We start from the raw sequence: 27,351 nt of genomic DNA, 5'->3' as shown, positions 1-27,351 counted from the left end.
ATCGATAAGAAATCTCACATCACACAATTTTCACTCACTGTGAAATGTCCATAGGAATTATCAACCACAAATAGTATATGACTATAAATTTACATCTTAATATTTAAAATAGAGTGTTGAATGAAATTCAAGAGATAAAATGGCTTCATTTACCTTACTGATGTGAATTTGACTACTGACAATCATTAAATGACTGTAACATCAAGCATTTTCTTTTTTCTAGAAAACATTTAATCCAAATTCATAAATGATACATTACTAAACTTCTATCTTGCGCCCATGTTAAGAGCAGAGAAGTCATGATGCAAGGCCATCATCTGAAGCATAATTTCTCTCCTGTAACTTAAGGGCTCACTGGTCCTACCTGCTACCCACACTGTACTTTTTTTTTTTGTTACCAGGGAAACTATTGGTCAGTTACTGGTTTTACCTTGGAATATTGCTCGCGATCAAGTTCTTGACTAGAACCAGACCCTGTTGTCTGCTTAAATCGATGCACTTTCATTTTCATCTGTCTCGTTCGCTCCTCCACTACTAAGCTTGCTGCAAAAACACACAACGGCAATCCGTTAAAACACCGAAGCACCTCTGGGGAACCGAATGGTTTAATTAAGACTGCAATGCTTTTGATAATGATTTCAAGTAAAATCTCAAAATGACATGATTAACAAACAAAAGGCAGAAGATCAAATGCTAGCAACTGGGGCTCTAACAAAGAATGTGACTCAAATCACACAGGATGGGGGACACAAAGGTTAGTAACAAAAGCTAAGGACCCTGTGAGTTTATCGGAGATGAAATAATATCAATTCTTCATAAGTGATTATGTAAAATTGAGTCTGATTGTGAAAATATGCTCCCTATTGAATGAACTGGTTGCTTGTACATATAAAGTGAACACATCACACAAAACTCCACGTGTTTACTGAGACACATGCACACCAGGTAACATTGTCAGCTGAAGCAGGCTCCAAAAATCTCTTCTAACGGAAGAGCATCCGCTTTTCTGAGGCATTCTTATTAAATCCTTCATTTCTACCAACCGTTTTTCATGAATATTTGCCAATCTTAAAAACTGGACTTGCTAAAGGACAAGATTTATTTTCTATTTCTGAAAGCTCTGTCTGACCACAAAAACGAAATTCATACTTCTTGAAGATGTGATATAGAACTTTAGGTTTTTAATTTAAATTGTAAATAAAAGAGTGTATTCCAGTTAAGCCTTTATTAAGCGTCTAAGTAGTGTAGCAGGTGTGACTGTATAGATGTGAAGTACTGCCTTCAGTAAAGTACGAGCTATTTTAAGTCAGAATCTATCACAAGGAGCTTAAAGACCCTGTCTTTAATTTTTACATTCTTACAAATGAAAAAATAAGAGTACAGTTGTGTACATGTACCTGTGTTGTATGAGGACCATGTTTATGCTTTATAACTTATCTTTTGCCAATCTCTGCAACAAGTGCTAGAGTTTATTATTAAGTTGCTTACATACACATATATCTGAGCAAAACCCATTGTTTTGTAATGAATGTACTGGGGTTTCTGCCAAGAGGTTTTGTGATTTAAAGGAGAATGGGAATACTGATACATTTAATTGACCTGGTTGTCAATTTCCTATCTAACCAGGAGTTTATAAAGACACTTGCTAACAAATCTTTTCCACTGCAGTGATTAAACATGGCCTGTGATCCTTGATAAAAGACACTGACACTCATGGAAATTCAGTAAATATGTAGCTTTTGCTGTGTGTCCAAGTACAGACTAATAGCCCATGAGATAAGTACATGGTGTGAAATGTATGGTAAATGTTTTAATTGTCTTTTCACACCAAGTTATTAGATGTTTTGCTTTGCTTAAAGTCAGTGTATTAGACAGATGATATCAACCCCTAATGACACAGTTACGTGAATGAAGCAGTCACAACACTTGCTTTGACTCATGGTTGTAAATGATACTATTGTGATTAAAGTGCGGCTCAATAAAGACCTTGGGAAGAGCAGTTTCTAAATGTGTTACTTACTTGACAATACGTAAGGAGTCATAGTAAGTATAACAAAGCAAACTGCTATGCAAGAGAATTAAAATTATTGAAAATGTGAGCTGTACTTATAGAAAGCCATATACCCAGTGAGAAAATGTACAGGAGTCTGCTGCTTGCCATCTGCCTGTGATGTGGGTAACGCCTAGGTCATCTGCTTTGGGCTTTGAGGAAGACAGATGAACTGTAAGCAGCTGTACTCTACAATTAACGCTTAAAACAAATCCAAGTAATCTCGACTTGTAATAAAAGCAGATTTAAATGATGTCAGCTTAATATTCTCAGCAATGACAGACATTTTAATAAATTTTTGACATTGGTTAGCCTATAGCTTTGTGACCTTCACATTTGGCATCATGTAATTCTTGGTGGGGAGCATTGAAAAGATTATTTCCCAAGAACTACAGCCTAAAGCAGTCTGAAATAGTTCTGGTGACTTAACCTTGCCAGGAAAGCACCTCATCTCTTTAAATAAGAGACACAGAATTCCTGGGGTGGGCCTGAGAAACACACAGCAGGGTGGCCAAGAAGTCATGGAAAAATTAAGGAAGATGCTTCAGATTGAAGGTGATGTGTGATTAGCAAAGTACACGCAGGTTACAGTTGTCCCTTAGAGAAGACCAGGTTTTTCATCCCTAAGAATGAAGGATGGCTTTCCATCTAATACACCTGGAAGACCCTACAGACAGGCTGGTTTGTCATCAGCTACATATCTCCACGGAGAAGGTGATGGCACCCCACTCCAGTACTCTTGCCTGGAAAATCCCATGGACGGAGGAGCCTGGTAGGCTGCAGTCCATGGGGTCGCTAAGAGTCAGACACGACTGAGCGACTTCACTTTCACTTTTCACTGCATTGGAGAAGGAAATGGCAACCCACTCCAGTGTTCTTGCCTGGAGAATCCCAGGGACAGGGGAGCCTAGTGGGCTGCCGTCTATGGGGTCGCACAGAGTCGGACACGACTGAAGTGACTTAGCAGCAGCAGTATATCTCCAGCTATATTTCGTTTTTATTCTTTTCTAAAGGCAACTCCATCCAGACTAGCAATTCTGAAGGCTTTTCTAAAGTTTACAAAAAGAAATGAGATTTCCTTTCTTTCTTACTCTCATTTCTTTTTCTTTCCCTTTATTAAATGCAGTCTTATCCCCTGCCTCCCACGCACCAGAGGAGGCTGTGTCTGTGTTGTATCGCTCTCAGGAGGACCTGCTGGTGGCAAGGGATGTCGGCCCTTCTGCTTTCAGAGGCAGGACAGGGCCACGGCGGATACCAAAGGCGAACTGCAGCAGCAGCGGCAGGATTTTTAACGACTTTAAAAAATACCAACAACAAACTGAGTCCTACAATGGTTCAATGACTTCACTCTGACCTCCCAAAAGTGATTAAGTGATTAATATACTATCTTTATTCCTAAAGAAGTTAAAGTTGACATCCTCTAAGCTGTCAAAGAAAGAAAATCTCCAAATAGTTTTCTTTTCAAAATCATGACTGGACACCCTTGACTCATCAGCAGTAATGTCATTTCTATGTCCTCTGTGCTTGCTCTCGGATTCCAAGATCAGAAGTGAAATGCAAACAGCTTATTGTTCACCTATATAAAAAAGTCAGGTAATTACATGTAATTCACATTTTTAAAGAGTATTTCTCTTTATTTCCGGATGGTGTGCACATTAGTGTGTATTCTAAAATAATTCTTGATACAAGTCGTCATGTTGCAGTAAAATTGCTTTTCGTAAACATCAATGAAGAGGCTTCAGTGTGAATTGGGCAGTTCTTTAGCTTTTCTGGAGAAGGAAACGGCAACCCACTCCAGTATTCATGCCTGGAAAATCCCAGGGACCGAGGAGCCTGGTGGGCTACAATCCATGGGGTCACAAAGAGTCAGACACGACTGAGCGACTTCTGTGTGTGTGTTAGCTTTTCTACATATTTTGTGTATTGTACATTTTATTTTTCAACTGTACGTTATGGAATGAAATGACATCAATTCTGGATTATTGATGTGTCAATCTAAATATGAAGAAAATTTATCAGCTAAAATAGAACATTTATCACAAATTGATAAAGAATACATGATTATTAATGTACATGATTTATAGAGAGAATAATATACTTGGTAATGATTAGAAATAAATCCTTGGAATGTGATTAACTCTTGAGTAAGCAGTTAAAAGTAAAATTAACCACAGCCCAGACAGCTCAAATATCTTACTTTGAAAAGAATGATTATTCATTATTAAATTTTTTATATTAACAATGTTAATGCTAATAGCAAAATTAAAATATGAAATAAAATATTTTCTAATTCTTCCATAAATCCTAGCATTAAATTTACATTTTGGGAGCACTCTGAATACTGGTAGCATTGGAAACTAACAAATCATCAAAATGCCAGTCACTATTCCTTTTTAAAAAGATTTTAAATTTGGAGAACATCTGGGTTTTAATTTTTTTTAAATTTCAATACTGCCACATACTAGAGAGTTAAACAACCTTGCTCATGTTTTACAACAAATGTAATTATCACATAATTTCACTTAGTATTTTAATGAAAATATAGCTTCAGTTATAATTCCCATAGAGTGATAGTAATATAATTCATTTCCCCTAGCCACTAGAGTATAATTAACACTGTAATTTTATATAGAAGCTTTTTTTAAAAAGCCAGAATTTTTCACTATGCTTTCTACAAGCTGACTGATGTGTCTGATGATAAATAAATTATGTCTTTTAAAAAGCAGGTATTAATTTTCCTAAAAGATACTTATTGAATTTCATCTATTTTCTTTAGATCAACTTTAAACCCTCAGTTAATTTTAAACTATGACATTTTTATCCAATGAATGTACTTATATCAAATATCAACTCAACATGTTAATGTATGGCAAAACCAATACAATATTGTAAAGTAATTATCCTCCAATTAAAATAAATAAATTTATATTTAAATAAAATAAAATTCTTTAAAAAAAAGGAAAGTTTAGAACTTTTCTTAGAGTTTAAGTTCTAATGAGGTGGATGAAACTGGAGCCTATTATACAGAGTGAAGTAAGCCAGAAAGAAAAACACCAATACAGTATACTAACGCATATATATGGAATTTAGAAAGATGGTAAGAGTAACCGTGTATACGAGACAGCAAAAGAGACACTGATGTATAGAACAGTCTTTTGGACTCTGTGGGAGAGGGAGAGGGTGGGATGATTTGGGAGAATGGCATTGAAACATGTATAATATCATATATGAAACGAGTCACCAGTCCAGGTTCAATGCATGATACTGGATGCTTGGGGCTGGTGCACTGGGACGACCCAGAGGGATGGTATGGGGAGGGAGGAGGGAGGAGGGTTCAGGATGGGGAACACATGTATACCTGTGGTAGATTCATTTTGATATATGGCAAAAGTAATACAATATTGTAAAGTTAAAAAATAAAATAAAATTAAAAAAAAGAGTTTAAGTTAAAAAAAAACTTGTGAAATCATTTCTTGTCTTCTAAATTCAACAAGGATAACTGATTGGAACACAAAGGGTAAGATTTTCTAGAGTTTTTTTAATGGAAAATATTAGATATTATTAAAGGTAAAGACAGAGTAATATAATTACTTATATTTTCATGCTCCATGTTGTGCTGTGAATCCTTAATCCAGTATTATAGGTGATCTTGGGAGAAACTATGAAGAAGCTGCAATCATTTGCAAATATTGCGTTTGGACCTATATGCACTTTTCTAGATCTATCCTTTCATAAGATTATTAAAGAGGCTTATGACTTAAAATAAAGCTAAAGAATCATTAATAAGTCTTCCCTAATCCATCACTGAAAAATTTTGAAGGTATCACCTCTTCCGAAGAGAAATGCAGTTTTCGGGGAAACTCCTTTGACTTGGTAGACGTTCATGACCTGCTTTAAAACACTGTAAATATCATGGCCCTGTGTAATGTAAGATAATTATTATTTAAACATTAAATTTTCATAAATATATTTTACATATTATTCTTGAATTTACAATTATGTAAATAAAATTTTGTTCTGCTGTTCAAATTCCTTAAGTCTTTCACATTTCTCCCTGTGCATCTAGAAATTAACATGAATTTGCAATTTCAAACGTTTGTGTTTATAGGCAAAACAGACAATCCATAAAATTTATTGCTAAACCTACATTTTCGAGTATTCTAGGTGAAATACGAGTATAAAAGGGAATAGAGGTAATGAAAATTTCTGTATTATTAAATATATTAAAGTAAAGCACCCCACTCCAGTACTCTTGCCTGGAAAAATCTCATGAACGGAGGAGCCTGGCAGGCTGCAGTCCATGGGGTCGCTAAGAGTTGGACACGACTGAGCGATTTCACTTTCACTTTTCACTTTCATGCATTGGAGAAGGCAATGGCAACCCACTCCAGTATTCTTGCCAGGAGAATCCCAGGGATGGGGGAGCCTGGTGGGCTGCCATCTATGAGGTCGCACAGAGTCGGACACGACTGAAGCAACTTAGCAGCAAAAAGGTTATTGAGTATTTTTTTTTATAACAAGATTAGCTAACACATGTGTGAAAAGTAAAACATGGTAACATTTGTACAGGATAACAACCTTGTCTAAAGCTTGCTATCACACTGTATGAAATTTTAGTGCCTTTGCATCAAAACGAGTTTGGCGACAGTGAAGCCCTGATCTGGGTCTAATGTGTCTCAAAGTGATGATAAATGACCCCAGGCCTGAAAGCTGTCAGAATTAAACATATGAATGAGATATCTGCAATGCCTGTTACTGACAGCCCTGAGGAAAGCCCTTCTCTGAAGGATTTATTTTTACAAATCACTCCTGGTGGGCACTCAAATACACTGAACAATGTAGCAGGAAATGTGGAGATTAGAAAGTAATAAAAGATGAAAAAAAAAAATGAGCTGACTGAATCTGTAAACTTTGTAAGGTATACACAGCCTGAAGAGAAAGGAAGATGCTTTTATATTAGGAAATTCAAGACTGCAAAACTTATCCCTACACATGGGTTTTTAGACTTTAGAGGAATGCAAACTGTTAAGATGTAGGAACCTTCTCCACACGCCTGGAAGCAATGGGGTAGCATGGTAAGAGCTCAGGACTCAAAAATACTTGGCAGAGATTAAAACCTCAGACACACACCATTCATCAGTGTGAATTTATCAGTCCTGACATCTCACCTTTACGGAGTTTTCACTTGTAAAGAAAATGAAAACTCTAAGACATCACTTAGAGTAACTTCCTGCTGTTGTAGACTCTGACTCTGTACCGTCTCAATAAATTTTGATATTTTTCTGATATTTTTAAAAAATAGGAAGCTAACAACTTTGTCTCTTGCGCAACTAACGAATTTCCAGCATTTTTACTTTTTTTTTTGTTTGCCCGAATTTCCAGCATTTTTACTATTTTCTTTGTTTGCCAATTTACCAAAACCATAGAAATTAAGGGGCAAAAATTACCAGTTATATTTGGTTATTTTTTATCATTTTTTTAAAAGATAAAGCAGTCTTTTTACGTCTATCCTTATCTTTGGAGTCATACAAGCATAATAAGCAACTTTGATACAATACCCACTTCTCTTGCCTCAACATATAGAACATGTGTATCTAAAGAGTAAATATTTCAAATATTCTGACACTACAGCAATGCCCATATTCGGGGTCATTTTCCTAGAATAAAATGAATTTCAATTTGCAAGGGGAGAAATGTGCCCTTTCACGATTCTCTTGGATGTTAAGGATTATGCTACAGTAATATAAACAATAAAATAAAAGATACTGTCTATCCAGGATGAGAAAGATAAAATGTAACAAGTAAATAACACATGCAAAGTGAAAAGAACCATATCGCCTTTAAGAATTTGAAAAGAGGCTGTGTTTTGGCATAGAAAATTGAAATGGAATTTTGATTTAGAGGAAATAGGTAACTTCCATGTATTATCACTTAAATCTCTTTTGTCTGCAGCCAAAACCCCAAGGTCATCTCTTGTTTTAGCTGATTTTCACTCAACTACCTAAAACAAAGTTCAGGATTTCCAGCCCCATATATCACTTTCAGTGTCAAAATAGCCAAGCCCCAGAGTAACAGTGAAAATATTAATCTGATACTGGGCAGATGAGAAAGTCAAATGAAAAATCTGTCATTTGACCCTGCCCTTTTGTTACACAGGTTTAAATAGCTTTTTATGTGTATGTCGGTCTTGAGAGCAAACACTGTCCTCCTTACAAGGCACTGCATAGAACACAATCTTCGTGAGAGTAGTCCATGGACTTAAGGCTTCTCTGGGAACACAAAGGGTCATGCTGTTCATCCCCAGGATCTCTTAACATGTTTATCCATCATTTTTTGTTAATCCAATTACACTGGAGGCAACAGAATCTATCTTGAAAGGTTTGATGTGGCATAACTACTAAATTCAATGTCTCCTTTCTTTTTTGCAAAAAGTGTTGACAGATTTTAAAGTTTAGAAAACAAAATTACAGTATTTAGGGGAAATACACAGCTTTAGAGGAGAAAACCCAAAAGGTCTATTCATGGCTAGACATCCACCTTTTACCTTCTCTTGCAGAATCAGGGAGGAAGGGGCAAAACTCTTCTCCCTCAAGGGTGCATTTCTGGCAAACTGACACCTGGTCAATTCAAGCATTAAATACTTAAAACTTTACGAGTCTTTAATACTATTATAAAGCATCACATTTGAATCAGCAGAACAGAAAAAAATGGGTCCAAACCAAGAGTTCAGAACTACTGTACATGGACCACTTTCATATGTCCCTAAAGTTTAAAAAGAAGGCTAGAAGTGGGAGGAGGGTTCAGGATTGGGAGCACGTGTACACCCGTGGCGGATTCATGTTGATGTATGGCAAAACCAATACAATATTGTAAAGTAGTTAGCCTCCAATTAAAATAAATAAATTTAAATTAAAAAAGAAAAAAAGAAAGAAAAATAAAGACAGTAATCAAAAACAAACAAGAAAAGAAGGCTAGAATGACAAACATAGGTTTGTGATAAAAAGAGAAATGGACCAGTTTGATGCTTTAACTAACAGAGCTCTAAATGTTTATGACTAAATATTCATGAATATTCATCATAAGTGTTCAAGAAAAGCAAAGCCCTAGAAGATTAAATAACTTGAAATCTTTACACACAGTAACATCAAATGAATCTCACCTGGGTAATATGCACCTACTCAAAATGCAGTTAAGAAAAATGTGAATAAAGCCAAAATCCTTTTCTACATAATGACAGTTAAAATAATTCTGCCTCCATGGATTTACAAATAAATTAGTTTACTTATATTGGCAAAAGCCAAGAGACATGATTTTTCTCCTATAACATGTTTCAAAAGAAACTCCATAAACAATAAACAATATAACATAAAACCATTAAAATGATGTTTTTCACTTTTAATCTGAATTACATTTAATTCAGATTAATGCTAATAGTTCCATAAAGATTATAGGTTGAGTGCTTGCCATTCAAACTACTCTTGTCAACACTTCAAAAAGAAGAGACAGATAATTCATTGGAGCATTTTTCTAACAGAAGTTTAAAAATTCAGTTGACTACAGATAATCCTTAAATGGCCCTCATGACCTGCTTACAATAATTATTATATATTTTATTAGTTAAACAGGACCACAAAACAGATGCTAGCTCATTCCTTTTCAACCCTTTAGTTACTTGAACTGTAATTGCACTTCATTCTGTGGGTAAACTACACATTTCTTTTGATAAAGGGAAGTTTACTTGTAGAAAAGACAGTATAATGGGTTTTGTTATTCCAAATTGCTTCCAAAAGGCAAAAAGTTAATGCATTTTAGAGATCCTATCTTAAAGGCATATAAATTAGAAACTTATTATGATAATAACATTTTTTCTCACCTGAAGCCTTTTAATTTCTGGTTCTGATCTTCTTATATCATTATTTCGATGCCCCCAAACTACATTCATGGGCTCTTTAAAACTGTCCAAGAAATGTAGCAGAGAGGGAAAAATTGGCTTACTTTGAGAAGGAATGATTTAAAATATGCCTATAAAACAGTCTGTGAATCCTAGAAAGACAGGGTACCTCAGCTTCCAACATACAAAGAGGAGGTGGGAAAGAGGTAAACAAGCTGTGTGAACGTTTCTATTTCCTCAGTTAACTTTTCAACGCTAGACCGCGTCATCTTAGTCCGAATAGAGTGGTTTCCTTTTCTCAGGGTGCAGGGTTCATTTGAAGAGCAAGCCAGGGATTGGAAGATTTGGCTGAGAGACATAAAAATGGGTCACCGGGGGCGGCAGGGCTCCTGAGTGGGCCTCCTCCACAGGAAGGGGAGGTGACCGCGACCCAAGGGAGTGGCCAGGACGCGGGCTGCGGCTTCGAGGTCCAGCTCTGTCCTGCAGCAGCTCTGCTCTTCCGGGCATCCTCTGCCCTCTTTCTAAAAGAGGAATCACTACACCTTCCTTCAGCTTGTCCTGGGTCATTACCCTGATTATGCAGTGTCACCCCTCAGTGGGTGCTTGGTCAGTGCTGAATGTGGGAGAGGCAGCCGAGCAAAGTGGTTCAGCATAAGGGCTCCAAAGTGAGGCTCAAGCCCCGATTCCTGGCCAAGCACTTCCCCAATGAGCAGCTGACCTGGGGTCTGGCTCTGCATCTCTCTATGCTGTAACTCCCTCAGTTGATAAATGAGGATATGGATAGTTATGTCTCAAGTTGGGGCAGAAATATGATGAGATGAAGAGATGACCTTGTTAGTCAAGACACTGACCTAGAGGAAGTGCCCTATAATCTCTAACTCATTTTAAAAATGTTCAGTATATTATACCTCTCTGGATGTGTTTTACAAAATACGCTTGAAAATTATATACTGGTCCCCTACGTCCCCTTTGGGTAGGGTGACCTGGTGATCTTGCCCAGAGCTTTCCTGGTTTTAACACTGAAAATCTTGTGTCTTATGAAACCTCATAAATCCTGGACAAACTGGAAACATCTTACAAATTTGTCTGCAATTCATCAAAAGCCACCTCTCACTAGGGGTCCTGTAAGCCTGCAGGCTGTTACCTCCTGTAGTTAAGGCAGTACCTAACACTCAGGGAGCACTCAGGATAACCTAATTCTAAATATAGTCGACCTCAGAAAGGTCAGCTCACAGCAGCAGGGTTTCTATGCAAAATAAAACGTTTTCTTTCCTATGGGGCAGGTGAACCTACAATCTGACTCAAAAGAAATTTCTTGAATTTGCTTATATCTTTTCCAGGTTGCCCACGCTTTTCATGGCTAAGCTGTGGCTCCCTTAAATCCCAGGAGAGAAATGCAGTATCCTGGACTGCTCTCTGCCTTACTGGTTGCATTTGGAAACAAGTCTCTTCGATTGTTTTCAGTCACATGGTACATCCCATGAAACTTATCTACATCCCATGTCCCAGGAAGACTTGGAAGAATGATGACACACCTCAGTTAGGACAAAAACGACCTTGTTAAAATGTAACCACCTGACATGCTCTGTAGTGAGGCTGCAGAGGTCCATACTTCCTACACTTGAAGTTGTACAACCCATGAATTTTGCATTGTTTCGATTAGCAAATTAAAGCTTTGGCTAGTAATAATATAGGGGAAGAGCTCTCCAACTGAACAATTATTATACTTATTTTCGGCTAAACGAATGAGGTCATTGACCCATCTCCAATATAACATCTTTTAGCATACTAAAATTTATCTTGCAAGTCTAAATAAATTCTTCTGAATGTAAGCACAAATGCATTGGCCATACCACTGAACCTAAATTTGTGTTTCTGATACCTGAATTAAAAATGCAAGATGGCCAGAAATCTATGAAAAATCTAGGGACCAAAGCCTAGCATCTCATAACATCTTGATCTGAATAACATTTTATTTTTATTAATATCTATTCATTGTCTAGTATTTCAGACACTTTGTCAGAATATGTATTATGTGCTAGAATATAAATAAATTTTCATAAACTCAAACTAATATAAGTACTTGAATATTACCTCCATTTTCAATCTATGACATTGAGAGATATAACACATACTTCACTGTACTCAAAGTTAGGAGTAAACTTGGGATTTGTGCCTATTAAAATAGAATGCAATCAAGTATAGAGGAAGGAGGTCCAAAGTGGGAGATGGGCTTGTAATCTATGTCACATCACCAGGGTGGATGGGTAAATCTCTGAACCTCTCTCAATCTGAGCTTTATCTTTCATAAAAGGTCCTCTCAGGACTAACTTTTAGAGTTACTGGGAACAATAATTACATCATCAAGCTACAAATAGGGAGCAAAGGTACTTTTGTTAAATTATATAATCTTTTAGCATTGCTAATATTATTTCTTTAAGCTGAAATCTCATATTCAAATATTTAACTATCAAGCTAATAGTCACATCTAATAAGATGGCACGTGAGAGTGGGTTGACGTCTGCATCTACATGAGATTCAAGTACAAAGACCAAATATCACATGTGATTCGAAGGGCAGGGCAGGTCAGCAAGGTGGCAAAACAGCAGGATAAATGGTTTCCCTCCAGTGTCCCTCAAGAAGGAAGAACTGATGGATGTTCTAACCCTCCTGGGGCCAAGAGGAGCAGGAATTCTGGCAGCCACTTTCCAATGCATGACTGCAGGGGCCAAATATTCCATAAGGTTAGAAGGAAAACCTAGGGATTTTCTACTCCTTTGCATCATAGACAGTAACCATTGAACCCTGTATCTATGAGTGCAAGGGAATGCAAAAAACATAAAATAAATATGCTACTCATTTCTAAAGAGAACTACTTTCTAGTTGTCAGTATCGAAAATTAAATTTTGAAGCAAAGCTACTTTTAATTTTAATCCTCTCTTCTTTGACGTGAACTGCTCACAATACAAAACAATTGACACCAAATGCCCTACAAAATCAATGCAGGCAAAAAAGCTATCCGTTAAATAATGTAGCTCATACATAACTCATATACTATGAGAGAAAAGAAACAATATTCAATTGTTAAAAAGTTACGTTAATATTTACCTTTTGTGGATGAGTTATATTTTTCTTGTTCTTCAATGAATTAAATGCACATAATGATGGAAACAAAAGAAAGAAATCAGCAAATTTATAGTTAGACATGGAAATGTGAATCAACACAATGGCATGAATAATAAAAATATGTAACATATAATGTGATATGACAAACTTTAATGACAAACCATGAAGAAGTCTCAAACATGGCACTAAAATCAATCAAAGAAAGAATGAATGCAACAATTTAAAGATTTTAAATAAAAGCATAAACATTGGGAAATTAATATATTTAGAATTTGAAAAAGTATATTTTGTGTTACTCTTCTTGCCTTTGAAGAATTGCACAATATTTCAGCACCGACTTAACTAAGACATTTTAATCTTAATATATCATGACAGTTTATTATAAATGTACTTAAAAGCATATTTAATATTCCAAAACTAACAATTTAATTTCAAAAATGATAGCCTTTCAGATAATTTAAAATATTATATAATAAATAAAAACATAAATTCCATTTTTTGATAGGTCGTAGGCATTTTCTTTTCACTGTGGAAAGTATTCTAGAACATTTTCCACCTGGAAAAAAATATATTCTACTTCAAGTAATCCTTTCCTCCTTCTCAAATTAATTATATTAAACTATTTCAAAGTGAAATGTTCTCTGGAGATTATATTTCTCACACATTTCTTATGCATTTATCTACCTCCTTGTTGGCACATCCATTACTGAGAAACAATGGCCTATCTAGATATTTTGAAGGGGTGTGCCATTAATGTTAGGTACCAGAATAGCAGAACAATAACAACAACAAAATAATTGGCACATTGTGTCAGTTTATGAGTGATCTTTAACTAGGTCTTCTTAAAAAAAAAAAAAAAAAAAACACCTATGCTGCACACACACATACAAAATCACTTGGTTGGCTTCAGAAAACCATCCATTTTAATGCAACTGATTATCTTGCTTTTCTGTCTCATACTGCCTTGGGTTACATTGGAATACAACATTGGAATATACCCAGAGTTTCCTGAAAGCCTCTGCTCTCAATTATCACATACCTTTAGAGTTACCTAAATGTTAAGGCTACTTTTTCAGCTACTTTATCTCAAAATCTGTATCATAACCACAACTGTGCTTCCTCCCTAACTGTAACATAATCAGATTCCATGTAGAAAATAGGCTAGCATTCCTAATTTTTAAAAGAAATTTTAAAATACATTTTTAGAAGTTTAAGTAAATGTGTTTTTTCACATGATGTTAGCCATATATATATATATATACAGTTTTCATTGTACAAAGAGAGAATGGTAGAACTGAATTACAATGAAGAAAATAAGCATCCAAGCAATCTACAGATCCTAAACACAATAATGCAGATAATTATATCCAGAAATTATGCATGAATACAATTATAAGTTCATCAAGAAGTTATAGCACTATTCAGGAATCTAAGTCATTTGAAATATTCACTCTTACCAACCAATTGTCAACTCAGTTCTTTTAATAAAATACAATTATCCTTTGTTAAAATTTTTTTTTAAGTAAAAATAAACATAAAATGAGACTGGAAAGAAGGAAGTCAAATACGGTAGGGCCTTCATTGATTGTAAATAAACTGCATTTGGCATTAGTCTTCACAGAACACAGATGTAAAATTTAACATATAATATTAAAGAAAAAAATGACATGATTATATCGCCTTAAGAACATCAATGAACTCCATCTTCAGTAAAATGAGCTAAATTCTATTGAGCCCATGAATAAAATTAGATGTTGATTTTTAAAAACATATTCTAGGAAATACAAAGATGTCATGTGAACTCTTCAGTTTGAAATAGATCCATAATAAGACGAAGGTGGGCAGTATCATCATTTACCAATGTCCTGAAGCACACAGTAACATCATATAGTAAATCAGATCCATTTTAATTATAGAATACACAGATAAAATAGTACATGCTTGTTATATTTTTAAAAGGTTGTATCTATACGACTCTTGATGAGCTTTAGGAACCTCAAATAGCAAGTGGCTAGGAATATATTTGTGATATTAACTATCAAAATAACTCCACCAATTTCATTCTCAGTCAGTCCTTTCTTCCCACCTCAATTCAATCCTTACAAATTGGTGATTTCTCTGAAAGACAACTGTGAATATGAATATCATAAAGCAGTAATGTTGATTGACATTAACAACCAAACATGAGTTTAAAAAAAACACACAAAGTCTAGCATACATTCCATCTTATTTTGTAGAAGCAAGTCTTATTTCTATAGATTAATAAAACTATAATCTCACTATATGAGAGTTATATTCAATACCCTCATATGCTTTTGAATCTTAAGTGTTTTAGCAACTGGAGGAAATGCAAAGAATTTTAGGAACACATGATTTTTGGATATCAATCTTTAGCACACTATGGCCAGTAGTGAGTTTGCGGCTAGCTGAACACCAGAACCTGTAGTTCTTTTGGTTGTGCAACAGGAGTCCGTGACTGGGTAATTTAAACAAACACCACATTTTTTAAGATAAATTTTAAGACAATTTCATTTAGACTATCACTAATTACAGCCTTAATAACGATAATTATGAATTATCTTCCCAAAATGTTCCCAAATAAGAGAAAGTTTGTTAAAGACATGAATTGAGAATTCCCATGAATTAATTGCTATTTTAGAAAAGAAAGTCAGAGTTTCACATAGCCTTTTATTTTTCTGATTAGCTAAATGAATAATGTTATAATGACCCTGAATATTAAAGCATGGCATATCAACAGGACGCATGATTTTTAAAAAAGAATACAAATTCAGAATTTATTGTAGCAACATTTTTCTGTCAATAAGATGACACTTCTTAAAATCTACACTAATTTTCTTATAACCAAGTATTCTGTGTACAAACTGTCATATCAGTCTTTGCAAACACATATTTATCTTTTTTGACCACTAATATTTCAATGATACATTCATCAAAGTGCTTTGAGTGAGTAGAACACATATTCAGCAATATAGAAGGAAATATACAAGTTTTACATCAACAACAACCAACACTGTTGAAAAAAATATTCAAAATGTTAACCTTTCAGTTTTTCACAGGGATGAAGATTTTTAATACATGTTTTAAATATGAGTCCACTGTATTCACATTACAACCCCAAATTAAACATTATTTCACTAATTTGTTTAAGAAATTTATGATAACATTTACTGATAACATATCATTTCACTTACTGAGAAATGGGAAGGCACTTTGAGTCACATGAAGAAATCTGACTCTTTCAACTGTGTTTAACTCTTGGCCAGGTAGCTTAGTGAATTTAATTTCCAGGAAAATATATCCCCCATTCCCACCCCCTTTCTATCTAGAAGATAAAAACAATGGGTATATGCTTAAAATAAGGGAAATTTAAGTGATGTTAACTGTTTAAAAACACTAAAATGTGTTTTCTAAGTCAGTTTTTCATCATCAGACATATGAAAAATACGAGCTATTGCAAGTAAGTTAAAATGAAAAAACACTAGCAAAGCCTTTAATACGATTGTTTCATTTAAAAATATTTTAAAAATAAGGTTAAATAAGTCTTCCTTTAACACCAAAAATACCGTATTGTACTGAGGTCTTTAAAGTTTTATTTTTTTTTCTTGGTACCGTTGGAAGAAGTATCTCTAAGGGCTCGTTTTTTTCTTTTAACCGACCATCTAAAATTTATTCATTCACTCACTCAGCAAAAACAGCACCGAGGCACCAATTGTTATAACCAGGTGCTGGGAATAAAGATCTAGGTAACTTGAGTTCTTAGGATTCATCCGACTACATGCAACCAGAATATGATTCTGTTAACAGAAGGCATATATAAAGAGGGGTTTCTCGAACCCAGGCTTTTGGCCAGGCTCCCTCTGTGGATACCTTGTTCTATGCTGCCGCTTCGCACGGGCACCTGCGGGAGCTGCCTGCCCCTGCGGCTGCTGAAGGCGGCGTCCATGGGCGGGGACCGGGTGGGGCTCGCCTGCCGGTGCGTCCTGCGGAGGGAGACAGAGAGGGACAAGTCACAAGATGAAACCCCGGAGGGCCCGACAAAAATCCCTTACTTCTTCCTGCTACTATGAAAAGAGACATAAAACCCCTACGTGGGCCTTTCGAAGTAAAATCAAATTATCTTACATGATGGGCATAAAATGACTATGACCAAAAAAGGGGCTAAAAGAGAAAGGAAGCTTTCGGCCACAGACAGTGTTGCAGGATGAATTCCTGAACCGGGCAGAACTGAACACACTTCTTTTCATAAACTGTGTATGAAGCTGTGACTTGCTGTTCAGGTATCCATTTTCGGTAGTACTGGACGGAATGTATGTACTCACAGCCTCTGAATCTTAACAACGTGTGTCAATTATTTAAGAAAGGCTGTTAGACTGCTACAATTAAATCCATATAAGTGACGAGAGTAGTTATAGCTACAGACTTTTGTAAGCTACCATTCACTTGCAATTTATTTTTAAATAGGAAAAGTCTGAAAAGATATGTATAAAAAGAACCTTGGGCACATGCTATGAAATATCCTGGGGAACAGATCAAAATTACAAATATAAATTTAAGAAGCGTGCAGACACATTACTACTGTACCGGAGTAAGCTGACCTCTATCTGTTGTTATTCAAACTTTTTTTTTTTATACTTAAGAACTTTAAAGCACTCTCAGAATTTTGTAAACAAAGATGAAAGACTTTTTTTCCCTTCTAATTCCTCTTATACATTTTAAAGCAAATATACATTTAATTCCAGGCAATTTCTTATAAAGAATTTCACATAATTTAAAAAAAAAAAAAGTATATATGAATATGCCACAAACAGATGGAAGGACGTAACACAGGCAAGTTCAGTTTTCAGTGATGGCTAGTTGGCAGGAAGTATAGAAGAGAAGGTCACCAGCACAGTGAAGGCAGATGCAGGCAAGGGTGGAAGTGGAGGGGTTTAAGTGTCACAAAGAAAGGATCAAGAGCTATGGTGCCGTAATGAGTGACAGTGGCGAGAGCTCAGGAAGGCACAACACCACAGCGACACCTGGAGGCAGACACTGAACAGCGACCTTGTCAGGAGCGGAGAAGGTGGCGCGGACCCTCCGGGGGCAAGGTGGTGCATAGAGCAGAGTGTTCTGACACTAGGGTGCTCGCTCGAGCGGGAGCGAGCGGGATGTTTCCCCCTAAGGACTGGCTGATCAGTCGCTCTCGCGGCTGCGTATCCCCTTCTAGAAAGACATGGTGGGAGAACCCTAAAACATTAGGGTCAGAAAAGATCTTCAGTCAGCAGGTCACATCCACTTTGATACCAGCACATCTGTCCAAGGAAAACCTGGTTACTCGTACAAGACAGTGATTTTTAAAACCCAGGAGCAAACCCATCACAATGTTACTGAACGGGACTTCACATCAAACCGACGCGTTATTGGGAACGTGCACGCCCAGTGGTCCTGAGAGGACCCATCTGGGTTCCTTCAGGGAGACAAGCCTTCAAGGCCCACAGGGCCGAGACTTCGGACTCTTGTGTCTTACTGAGCTGATCTCTGGTGCCTGGAACACAGCAGCACAGAGACCAAGACCTCAGTAAAGAGATTAGGGCTGCACGAGTGAGCACCATCAGGACAATGAACCGGGGGAAACTTGAAGCACTTGCCTTCAAAAAGGAGCAATACACTCAGCACATTCTCAATGTTCATAATCGTACTCTGCAATAGGAAGTTCCTACCAAACAGCAAAGGGAAGCTGTCTTCTGAGGTTAATTTAAATAGATCAACAAATTAAAATGATATAAGGTAGAGAATTCTTTGCTTTTGAGCTGACTAAATGCGAGTGGCTGATATATGGATAAAAACACATCCTCTAATGCATAAAAGTATCAGAAAGGATATTTGTCCATATATTGACAGCTATTTTAATATAGTGTTCAAAATTATTCTGAAGCCAATTTCTAAATTAAGGATTAAGAATTAAAAACTGATGTTTACATGTGAATAGATGTATGTATATATTATATATATACTTCTTTAAAACATGTACATTTTTGCTTTATCATTTTTTGTATTTTAAATAAAGTGCACATTTAAAATACCTAATCTGTATTATTTTTCATAGTCACAGAAGCCAAGAAATAACACTTCATCCTTTTGAAAACAATGCTGTAATATTCAACTAAGTAATTTAAAGTGGTGAGTTAAGAATCCATACTGATCACTACAGGAAGTAGTGGTACATTAATTACCAAGTGCTTTATTCAGCTTTCATTTGGATTGACAATATTTCTCTTAAATAGAATATCTTCTGCAGCTGTGATTATATTGATTCAGGGTATATCCTCTATTTTCAAACAATAAAATGGGAAAATGTCAGATTTTAGAGCATAAAAAGGTACAGCTTGGGTATCTAATGTGCATTTAACCTTTTTGAGCTCTGGATTAATGCTGCATCAGACCCTAAGGCATATCCAGAAACCTGGATGGTCATTTTGATTTCTGAGTTAATGGAGGAAAGCCCTGGCATCATGTATCAAAACTGTTCATTCATTCTGGATTGACTTCTCACATGAACTCAGCTCTATATAATTAACTTACATGGGAAGGATCAAGGTATGATCAAGTCCTTTCCAATGATAAATAATGAGTTTTTATCTATTATTCTTTAAAAGTCATTATCATGAGAATAAAATTCAACACTCCCTTGTACAAAATACACTTTAATGTGGTTTGAAAGTTTAATATAGTTTTTACCCTAGTCCAAATTTCACAGATCTTGCAATTTCACTAAAATCTTGCTTCATTTCTTAATGCAATTCATAAATTAAAAGAACTTCCTAAATGCAACCTGAAACATAAATAAATTATATGAGTCTATACGGCCACAAAGTAAATGACAAAAATATAAAAAGCACAGTTTGCTGGTGGTCCAGTGGTGAAGACTTTGCATTTCCACTGAAGGGGGCGTGGTTTCAATTCCTGGTTGGGGAACTAAGAGCTCCCATGCCTTGAGACATAGTCAAATATCTATCTATCTATTTAATTTGCCACTTATTTTGTATAAATATAGAAAAGTAATTTCAGGGGCAAATAAGTGCAAATTCATTTCTCGATGAATGTTACACAGATCCTCCCAAGCCACAAGCTTTCAGGGCCCAAGAATAGTGTGCCCTGTTGGGGGTTAATTACTTAGCCCAGGGCTGTTTTTCCTTTGAAACCAATCACAAGTCCCTCAGGAACAAAACAGCTTCTGATCCCCCCCACCCCCTGCCATCAATAACTAGTATGGAAGCACTGACTCTGAGGAGGAGTGGAAACTGTTCCGCCTGAGGATAAAGGAGGCTGGATCACAGGAGCGAGGCAGAGGGGAGTGACAAGGTAAGGGCTAGAGAGAGACGGGCCAGGCTTTGGAGAAAGAGATGGTGGAGCCAAGTTTGTTTCATAGAAGAGGAAGGAGGGTGAATCAGGAAATTCTGAGGTCCAGGAGTGAGATGGGAGGAAATCCAGACTTTTCCATGAAATGGGATGTGCTGAGAAAGTAAAGGTATCCGAGGGAAAGAGACCGGCAAGGAGCAGGACAGAGGATGGACAGGGAGTGAATGATGGAGAAGGAGGGTGATGGGAGCTAGTGTTCCTCACCAGGCATCCACGTGGTGCCGTCTGCATACGCCAGGCTCCAGCGTGTCTGTCTGTGTACATGTGTGTGCTGTGGTGTACATATCACATACATACACGTGTCCTTTTTTTTGCATTCTCACAACAGCTCTTCAAAGTATTATCATTCCTATGTTATAGATGGGAAAACTGGGGGCTTGTAGTGTGAATTGCAAAAAGACAAATAACTAGCTTGATTAAGGCAGGACCCACAGAGTATATGAAGCGCCAACACTGCTCTCTTTTCTGCCTTTGAGACAGGACTGGCTTCTATTATCATGAGATGAAACGTGGTAATATCGATGTATTGTTCATCTTGCAAAACAAAACATAAATGCATGTCCAGTAACAGATTATTTGACAAGATTTCATACAATTCTATTTTGAGAGTTTATAGCAACAAAATATATGGAAAATGGTATTTAATGAACATCAACTCTGCTTCATATGTCTACACATAACATACTATTGAAATAATAATAGTGAGGGTTCTAGAACAAAATATGAATTCAATCTAGCTACAACTCCAGTTCACCGTCTCCAAACGAGTTTCTAAATATTTACTGCTATGTTCAACCCCTGCCTACTCTCTTCACTTAAGACTAGTGTTCCTGAACTAAAGTTAATATTTCCCCACCAAAATCTTAGCTTGTTAGACATTTCTGTTGCTGCAAGGAGACTTGCAGTACATTGCTTCTATTGCTGCTTAAAAGTAGAGTCCTTTTTAAAAAAAATTACTTATTAAAGGATAGACATGCATGAGGTACTTAAGGTCACCATGGTTCCTCCCGTGGTGACTGCCTTTTTCAGGAGCACCAGCACAGCAGAAAATGAATGTGTATGCAATTCTTTACCAACCCTGACCAAACACCCCCGAGTCAGGATTCAGAAAGCAGGTTCCACAAGAAGAAAAGTCCCCAGAGCAGGACATGCAGCAGTCCTAACAGTCTGCAAAGCTCAACACACATGAGGGTGAAAAGATAGACATTTATTTACTAAGGAGCTTCCTCACAGGGTCTGAAGCTCTACTTCAATGGTTAGGCATGTAAGTCAGAAATCAGTTCTGCCTTTCTTCTATCTAGAAATGGTTATCATAGCTTTCAAAACATTTTATTACACAGCTATTCCTGAAAAGGTCACTTTTTTTGAGGCCAACAAAGGGCCTTAAAAATTATGATCGTCACACAGCAAATTCTGCCTGAGGCCAACATGGGTCTGTGCTGGGGCTCCTCTGGGGAGCCGTCAATTCCTGAGGCCAAGAATCAGTGTCCAGAGCATTCATACTGTGGCCTCACTCACCTGTAGCTGAACATCAACTTAGAAGGTATCGTCAAAAGAAATGAGTGCTAACGTAAACCTAGAGAATCCAGGCCAGTTCTTCTATTGTAATGAGCTATTCATCAATTCCCTTGAAAGCTAAGCATGTGACTTACACTCTAATAAAAATCAACGAGGAGCTTTAATTATAATCAAACAAATTCAAATACCTAACAGGCTTGAGTTTTCTACATGAAACCTATAAGCAAAGTAAGTAATGGAAAGAGTAATACGAATATGGCCCTTAGACTTCCCTGGTGGCTCAGACGGTAAAACGTCTGTCTACAATGCGGGAGACCCGGGTTCGATCCTTGGGTTGGGAAGATCCCCTGGAGAAGGAAATGGCAATCCACTCCAGTACTATTGCCTGGAAAATCCCATGGACAGAGGAGCCTGGTAGGCTACAGTCCATGGGGTTGCAAAGAGTCAGACACAACTGAGCGACTCTTCTTCTTCTTGAGCAAACATTTGAGACTAGGGGGAATGGAATCTCTTCTCTTCTTACTGGAGGGAAGATTTGTGATTATCCACACACATGTGGTGGCTCAGAATGTAAAGAATCTGCCTGCAGTGCAGGACACCCAGGTTCGATCCCTGGGTTGGGAAGGTCCCCTGGAGAAAGAAATGGCAACACACTTCAGTATTCTTGCCTGGAGAATTACATGGACAGAGGACCCTGGAGGGCTACAGTTCATGGGTTGCAAAGAGTTGGACACGACTGAGTGACTAACAACAACGACACACGTGTTCAGGAAAACACGGTCAGTTGACTCTAGAATCATCTAACATTTTGTAAAACCGTATCTGACTGTCAAAAAACCTTGTTCATTGATTCTGGAAAATGACACATGGTAGATATTTAACTAGTAATTGTTAAATGAATTAAAAAGGCTTCAATGGAATATAATGAATATGTAACTTGAGGAAAATTTTTAATCTTATGAAAACAAATGGGAGGAACTTAAGTAATTTACAACCTGGTAAAGAGACTGTATTATAATTAGATTTATTGAGAGTAAAGAAAATGCAAACAGTTACACAATCAGTATTTTCATTACATTCTTCTCATCTATCATCTATCTATCTAGCTAGCCATGTATCTATTTCTGTCTGTCCACCTATGTATGAATGCGTGCTTGTATGCATGTATGTATGTACACATGCTGTTGTTCAGTCCCTAAGTTGTGTCCAACTCTTTGTGACCCCATAGACTGCAGCACGCCAGGCTTCCCTGTCTTCACTATCTTCCTGAGTTTGCTCAAACTCATGTTCATTGCGCCCATGATGCCATTCAATCATCTCACCCTCTGTGGCCCCCTTCTCCTCCTGCCCTCAATATTTCCTAGCATCAGGATCTTTCTCAATGAGCGAGACAGTTATTCTCATCAGGTGGCCAAAGCATTGACCAACAAAGTATTGAGCAAAAAACACTCTCACTTTTTCAGGAAATCTTGGTTTCTACTAGGCCATTATGGCAAACTAGGAATTCTGCAATGGAAAGCAATCCCTTCTGAATTATCCTGATGTACTCACTTGCTGCTGCTGTGCTCTATGTAAGTTCTGAGTCTGAAATTTCAAAGTTGCCTACTGAAGGTATTTTCTAGGGTTTTGGGGGGAGGAGAAAAAGTGGAAAATTCACTTTAAATTTTATAAAGTGAGCGTCATCATCAGTCCTTCCAATGAATATTCAGGGATGATTTCCTTTAGGATTGACTTGTCTGAACTCCTGGTAGTCCAAGGGACTCTCAAGAGTATTTTCTAGCACAATTCAAAAGCATCAATTCTTCAGCACTCAGCCTTCTCTATGGTTAAACTCTAACATCCATATATGAACCTTGTCAGCAAAGTGACATCTCTGCTTTTCAATATACTGTCTAGATCTGTCATAGCTTTTCTTCCAAGGAGCAAGCATCTTTTAATTTCATGGATGAACTCACCATCTGCAATGATTTTGGAGCCCAAGAAAATAAAATCTGTCACTGTTTCCACTGTTCCCCCATCTATTCGCCATGAAGTGATGGGACCGGATGTCATGATCTTAGTTTCTTGAATGGTGAGTTTTAAGCCAACTTTTTCACTCTCCTTTTTCACTCTCATCAAGAGGCTCTTTTATTCCTCTTCATTTTCTGCCACTAAAGCAGTATCATCAGAATGTTTGTGGTTGTTGATATTTCTTCCAGAAATCTTGATTCCAGTTTGTGATTCATCCATCCCTGCATTTTACATGATGTACTCTGCATGTAAGTTAAATAAGCAGGGTGACTACAGCCTTGACATACTCCTTTCCCAATGTGGAACCAGTCTGTTGGTCCACGTTTGGTCCTAACTGTTGCTTTATTATCTGCATACAGGTTTCTCTGGAGGCAGGTATGGTGGATGGTCTCGTATTCCCATCTCTTTAAGAATTTTCCACAGATTGTTGTGATCAAGACAGTTAAAGGCTTTAGTGTAGTCAAGTAAACAGAAGTAGACTTTTTTTTGTGGGAGGATTTCCTTTCTTTTTCTATGATCCAATGGATGTTGGCAATTTGATCTCTGGTTCCTCTGCCATTTCTAAATCCAGCTTATACATCTGGAAGTTCTCAGTTCACGTACTCCTGAAGCCTAGCTTGAAGGATTTTGAGTATTATCTTGCTAGCATGTGAAATGACTGCAACTGTATGGTAGCTTGAACATTATTTGACACTGCCTTTCTTTGGATTTGGAAAGAAAACTGACCTTCTCCAGTCCTATGGCCACTGTTGAGCTTTCCAAATTTGCTTACATATTGAGTACAGCACTTTAACAGCATCATCTTTTAGGATTTTAAATAGGTCAGCTGGGATTCCATCACATCCACTAACTTTGTTCATGGTAATTCTTCCTCCAACCCACTTGACTTCACACTCCACGACATCTGGCTCTAGGTGAGTGACCACACCTTTGTGGTTATCTGGGTCATTAAGACCTTGTTTGTATAGTTTCTCTGTGTATTCCTGCCACCTCTTCTTAATCTCTTCTGCTGTTAGGTCCTAACCATTTCTGTTCTTTATTGTGCCCATCTTTGCATGAAATGTTCCCTTAGTATCTCCAATATTCTTGAAGTGATATCTAGTCTTTCCCACTCTACTATTTTCCTCTTTTTTTCTCTCTCTTTTTGCATTGTTCACTTAAGAAGGCTTCCTTTTCTCTCCTTGCCATTCTCTGCAACTTTGCATTCAGTTGGGTATATCTTTCCCTTTCGCCTTTGCCTTTTACTTCTCTTTTTTCCCTCAGATATTTGTATGGGCTCCTCAGACAACCATTTTGCCTTTTTCCATTTCTGTTTCTTTGGCATGGTTTGGTCACCGCCTCCCGTACAATGTTACAAATCTCCGCCCATAGTTCTTCAGGCACTCCTTCTGTCTTTATCTGTTTATCTATCTGTTTATCTATGTATCTATTTCTCTGTCCATCTGTGTTTTTATGTATGTACATATCTATTGAGGGCCTCCCTGGTGGCTTAGTGGTAAAGAATTTGCCTGCAATGCAGGAGATGACAGTTCAATCTCTGGGTTGAGAAGATCTCCTGGAGAAGAAAATGCAACCCACTCCAGTATTCTTGCCTTGGAAATCCAAGGGACAGAGAAGTCTGACCGACTACAGTCCATGGGATCACAAAGAATGAGACACAACTTAGCAGCTAAACCACCACTATCACCACTACTGGTCTATTTTATCTACCTGTCCATCTATGTAAGTGTGTATGTATGTATCTACCTATCTATTTCTATCTCTATAAGATGGGTATGTATCTATTTATTCAGTGTCTCTGCAAAACTGAATTTCTATTCAGCACTTTTTTTGGCTCCTGGGATCCTTGTTCCATTGTAAGTTAAGTTGCCTATATAGTCCAAATCTCCATAGATCATCAGCCAGAAACCAATTCAACCTCCTCTTCACCCACTATGCTTGATGTGACTAATACCTACTCATTTTTCTAACCTCACCTAAGAGGTATTATCCTCTGGAAAGCTTTCCTTTTTTTGTTGCTTGCTACTTTATTCCTTGAATTGGACACACAGTTTGGCACATATTTGTTGACTGCATGGATCACTGAATTGCAGTTTCCCTGTCCACCAAGTTTCCTTCTGTGACAGCCTTGTGGGTGTTTCCCATCTACCCCTGGGTCTTTCAATCCACTTTCCAAAGTGTCGTTCAAGTGATCTACAACTTTGGGACTCAGACCAATCATGTGGAGGGAACTGCCATGGCTCAAGGAGTAATAAGGTAGAAGTTAAAATTCTATACCACAGCGTGTAAGGTCATTGATAGCAATCTCTAAGAATTTCTCCCGTGTTGTTTTCAGCCTCTCTCCCATCTCCTGAATCGTCCCCAGTAAGCATGAGTTCCACAAACTCAAGAGGGTATTTCAGTCCTCAGTGTTTTCACATGCTGTTCCTTTCTCATAGAACGTGCTCCTCTTGACACCTACTTTTATACACCTAGATTAGTTCATCTAATCTCACCTGCAGCCTCTCTTTTCCTTGTGTTCTCACTATCCCTTGTGTTACCGCTATGGCAGCTGTGACACCTGAATGCATGTATCCACTTACATCTATGTCACCCTGCACATTCTCAATACTGATGGCATGAGTGGATATATGTTAACTGGATTTTTGGTGTTTCTTTTTTACAGCTATGCAAAAATTCTGTTTGTATCTTGAACCTAAAAGCACTTTAAAATTTTATAAAAATTGCAAACAAAATACAAGAAATCACTTAATTTCTACATTAACTTAGCGAGTATCTTAAGTTGTAGTTATGAGTAGACTCAGATTATGCATTTGTAGAACAGATTTTAAAGAAGATGGCATCATTTGGATAAATAACAGACACTCAAAATACTTGCATATTTCAGGTAACATATTCATCAGTAACATTTCAATCATCTCAGAAACAAAATATTAATGTCTTAATATGTATATAGGACTACACTGCATTTAATCGTTTTTTAGTGATCAGAATGATCACTAAGAGAAATGCATGAGAATTTTCTTAAGCCCTAAGACTTAGGGGTTGCCTTCAAACTATCCATCTCTCATTTTTTGAATGAGGCTATCCCCATGTAGGAGATTTCTCAACAGGAATGTCTCTCTAAGCATTACAATTGTGTTTAAACACCAATCTTGTAAAATGAGAGAGGAGGTGCCCCAGAACATCTTAGTGAAACAGAAGATGCTGCACAGCACAACACCGAGCCTACCTTTCTGCATCAGAGGCAGTGCCTTTCCTAGTCTGGCTTTGGATGCTAGATCTTTCAGACTTTCTGGAGTGCCTGTGGAATGAAATGTTAAAGAAACACAAAATA

At 37.1% G+C, this 27,351-nt stretch overlaps 1 protein-coding gene across 50 annotated transcripts in view; it reads right to left on the bottom strand.

The window, feature by feature from the left end:
• RIMS1 (regulating synaptic membrane exocytosis 1) overlaps nt 1-27,351 on the bottom strand; it is a 606,124-nt gene that overhangs the window by 110,130 nt on the left and 468,643 nt on the right. For 13 of the 50 annotated variants that reach the window (XM_027550882.1, XM_027550886.1, XM_027550891.1 and 10 more), the window contains 5 exons: nt 27,247-27,318; nt 18,132-18,314; nt 16,956-17,068; nt 13,050-13,079; nt 431-543 (listed from right to left, as the gene is read on the bottom strand). In XM_027550882.1, the coding sequence (XP_027406683.1) occupies nt 431-543; nt 13,050-13,079; nt 16,956-17,068; nt 18,132-18,314; nt 27,247-27,318 (511 nt within the window). The remainder of the gene's footprint in view (nt 1-430; nt 544-13,049; nt 13,080-16,955; nt 17,069-18,131; nt 18,315-27,246; nt 27,319-27,351) is intronic. The other 37 variants (XM_027550904.1, XM_027550913.1, XM_027550916.1 and 34 more) reach the window with 7 other exon arrangements.

This window comes from Bos indicus x Bos taurus, chromosome 9, assembly GCF_003369695.1.
Source record: "Bos indicus x Bos taurus breed Angus x Brahman F1 hybrid chromosome 9, Bos_hybrid_MaternalHap_v2.0, whole genome shotgun sequence".
In the NCBI taxonomy this organism is placed as follows: domain Eukaryota; kingdom Metazoa; phylum Chordata; class Mammalia; order Artiodactyla; family Bovidae; genus Bos; species Bos indicus x Bos taurus.
The sequence above is the reverse complement of the archived record's forward strand: the minus strand, read 5'-3'. Positions and strand labels throughout refer to the sequence as shown.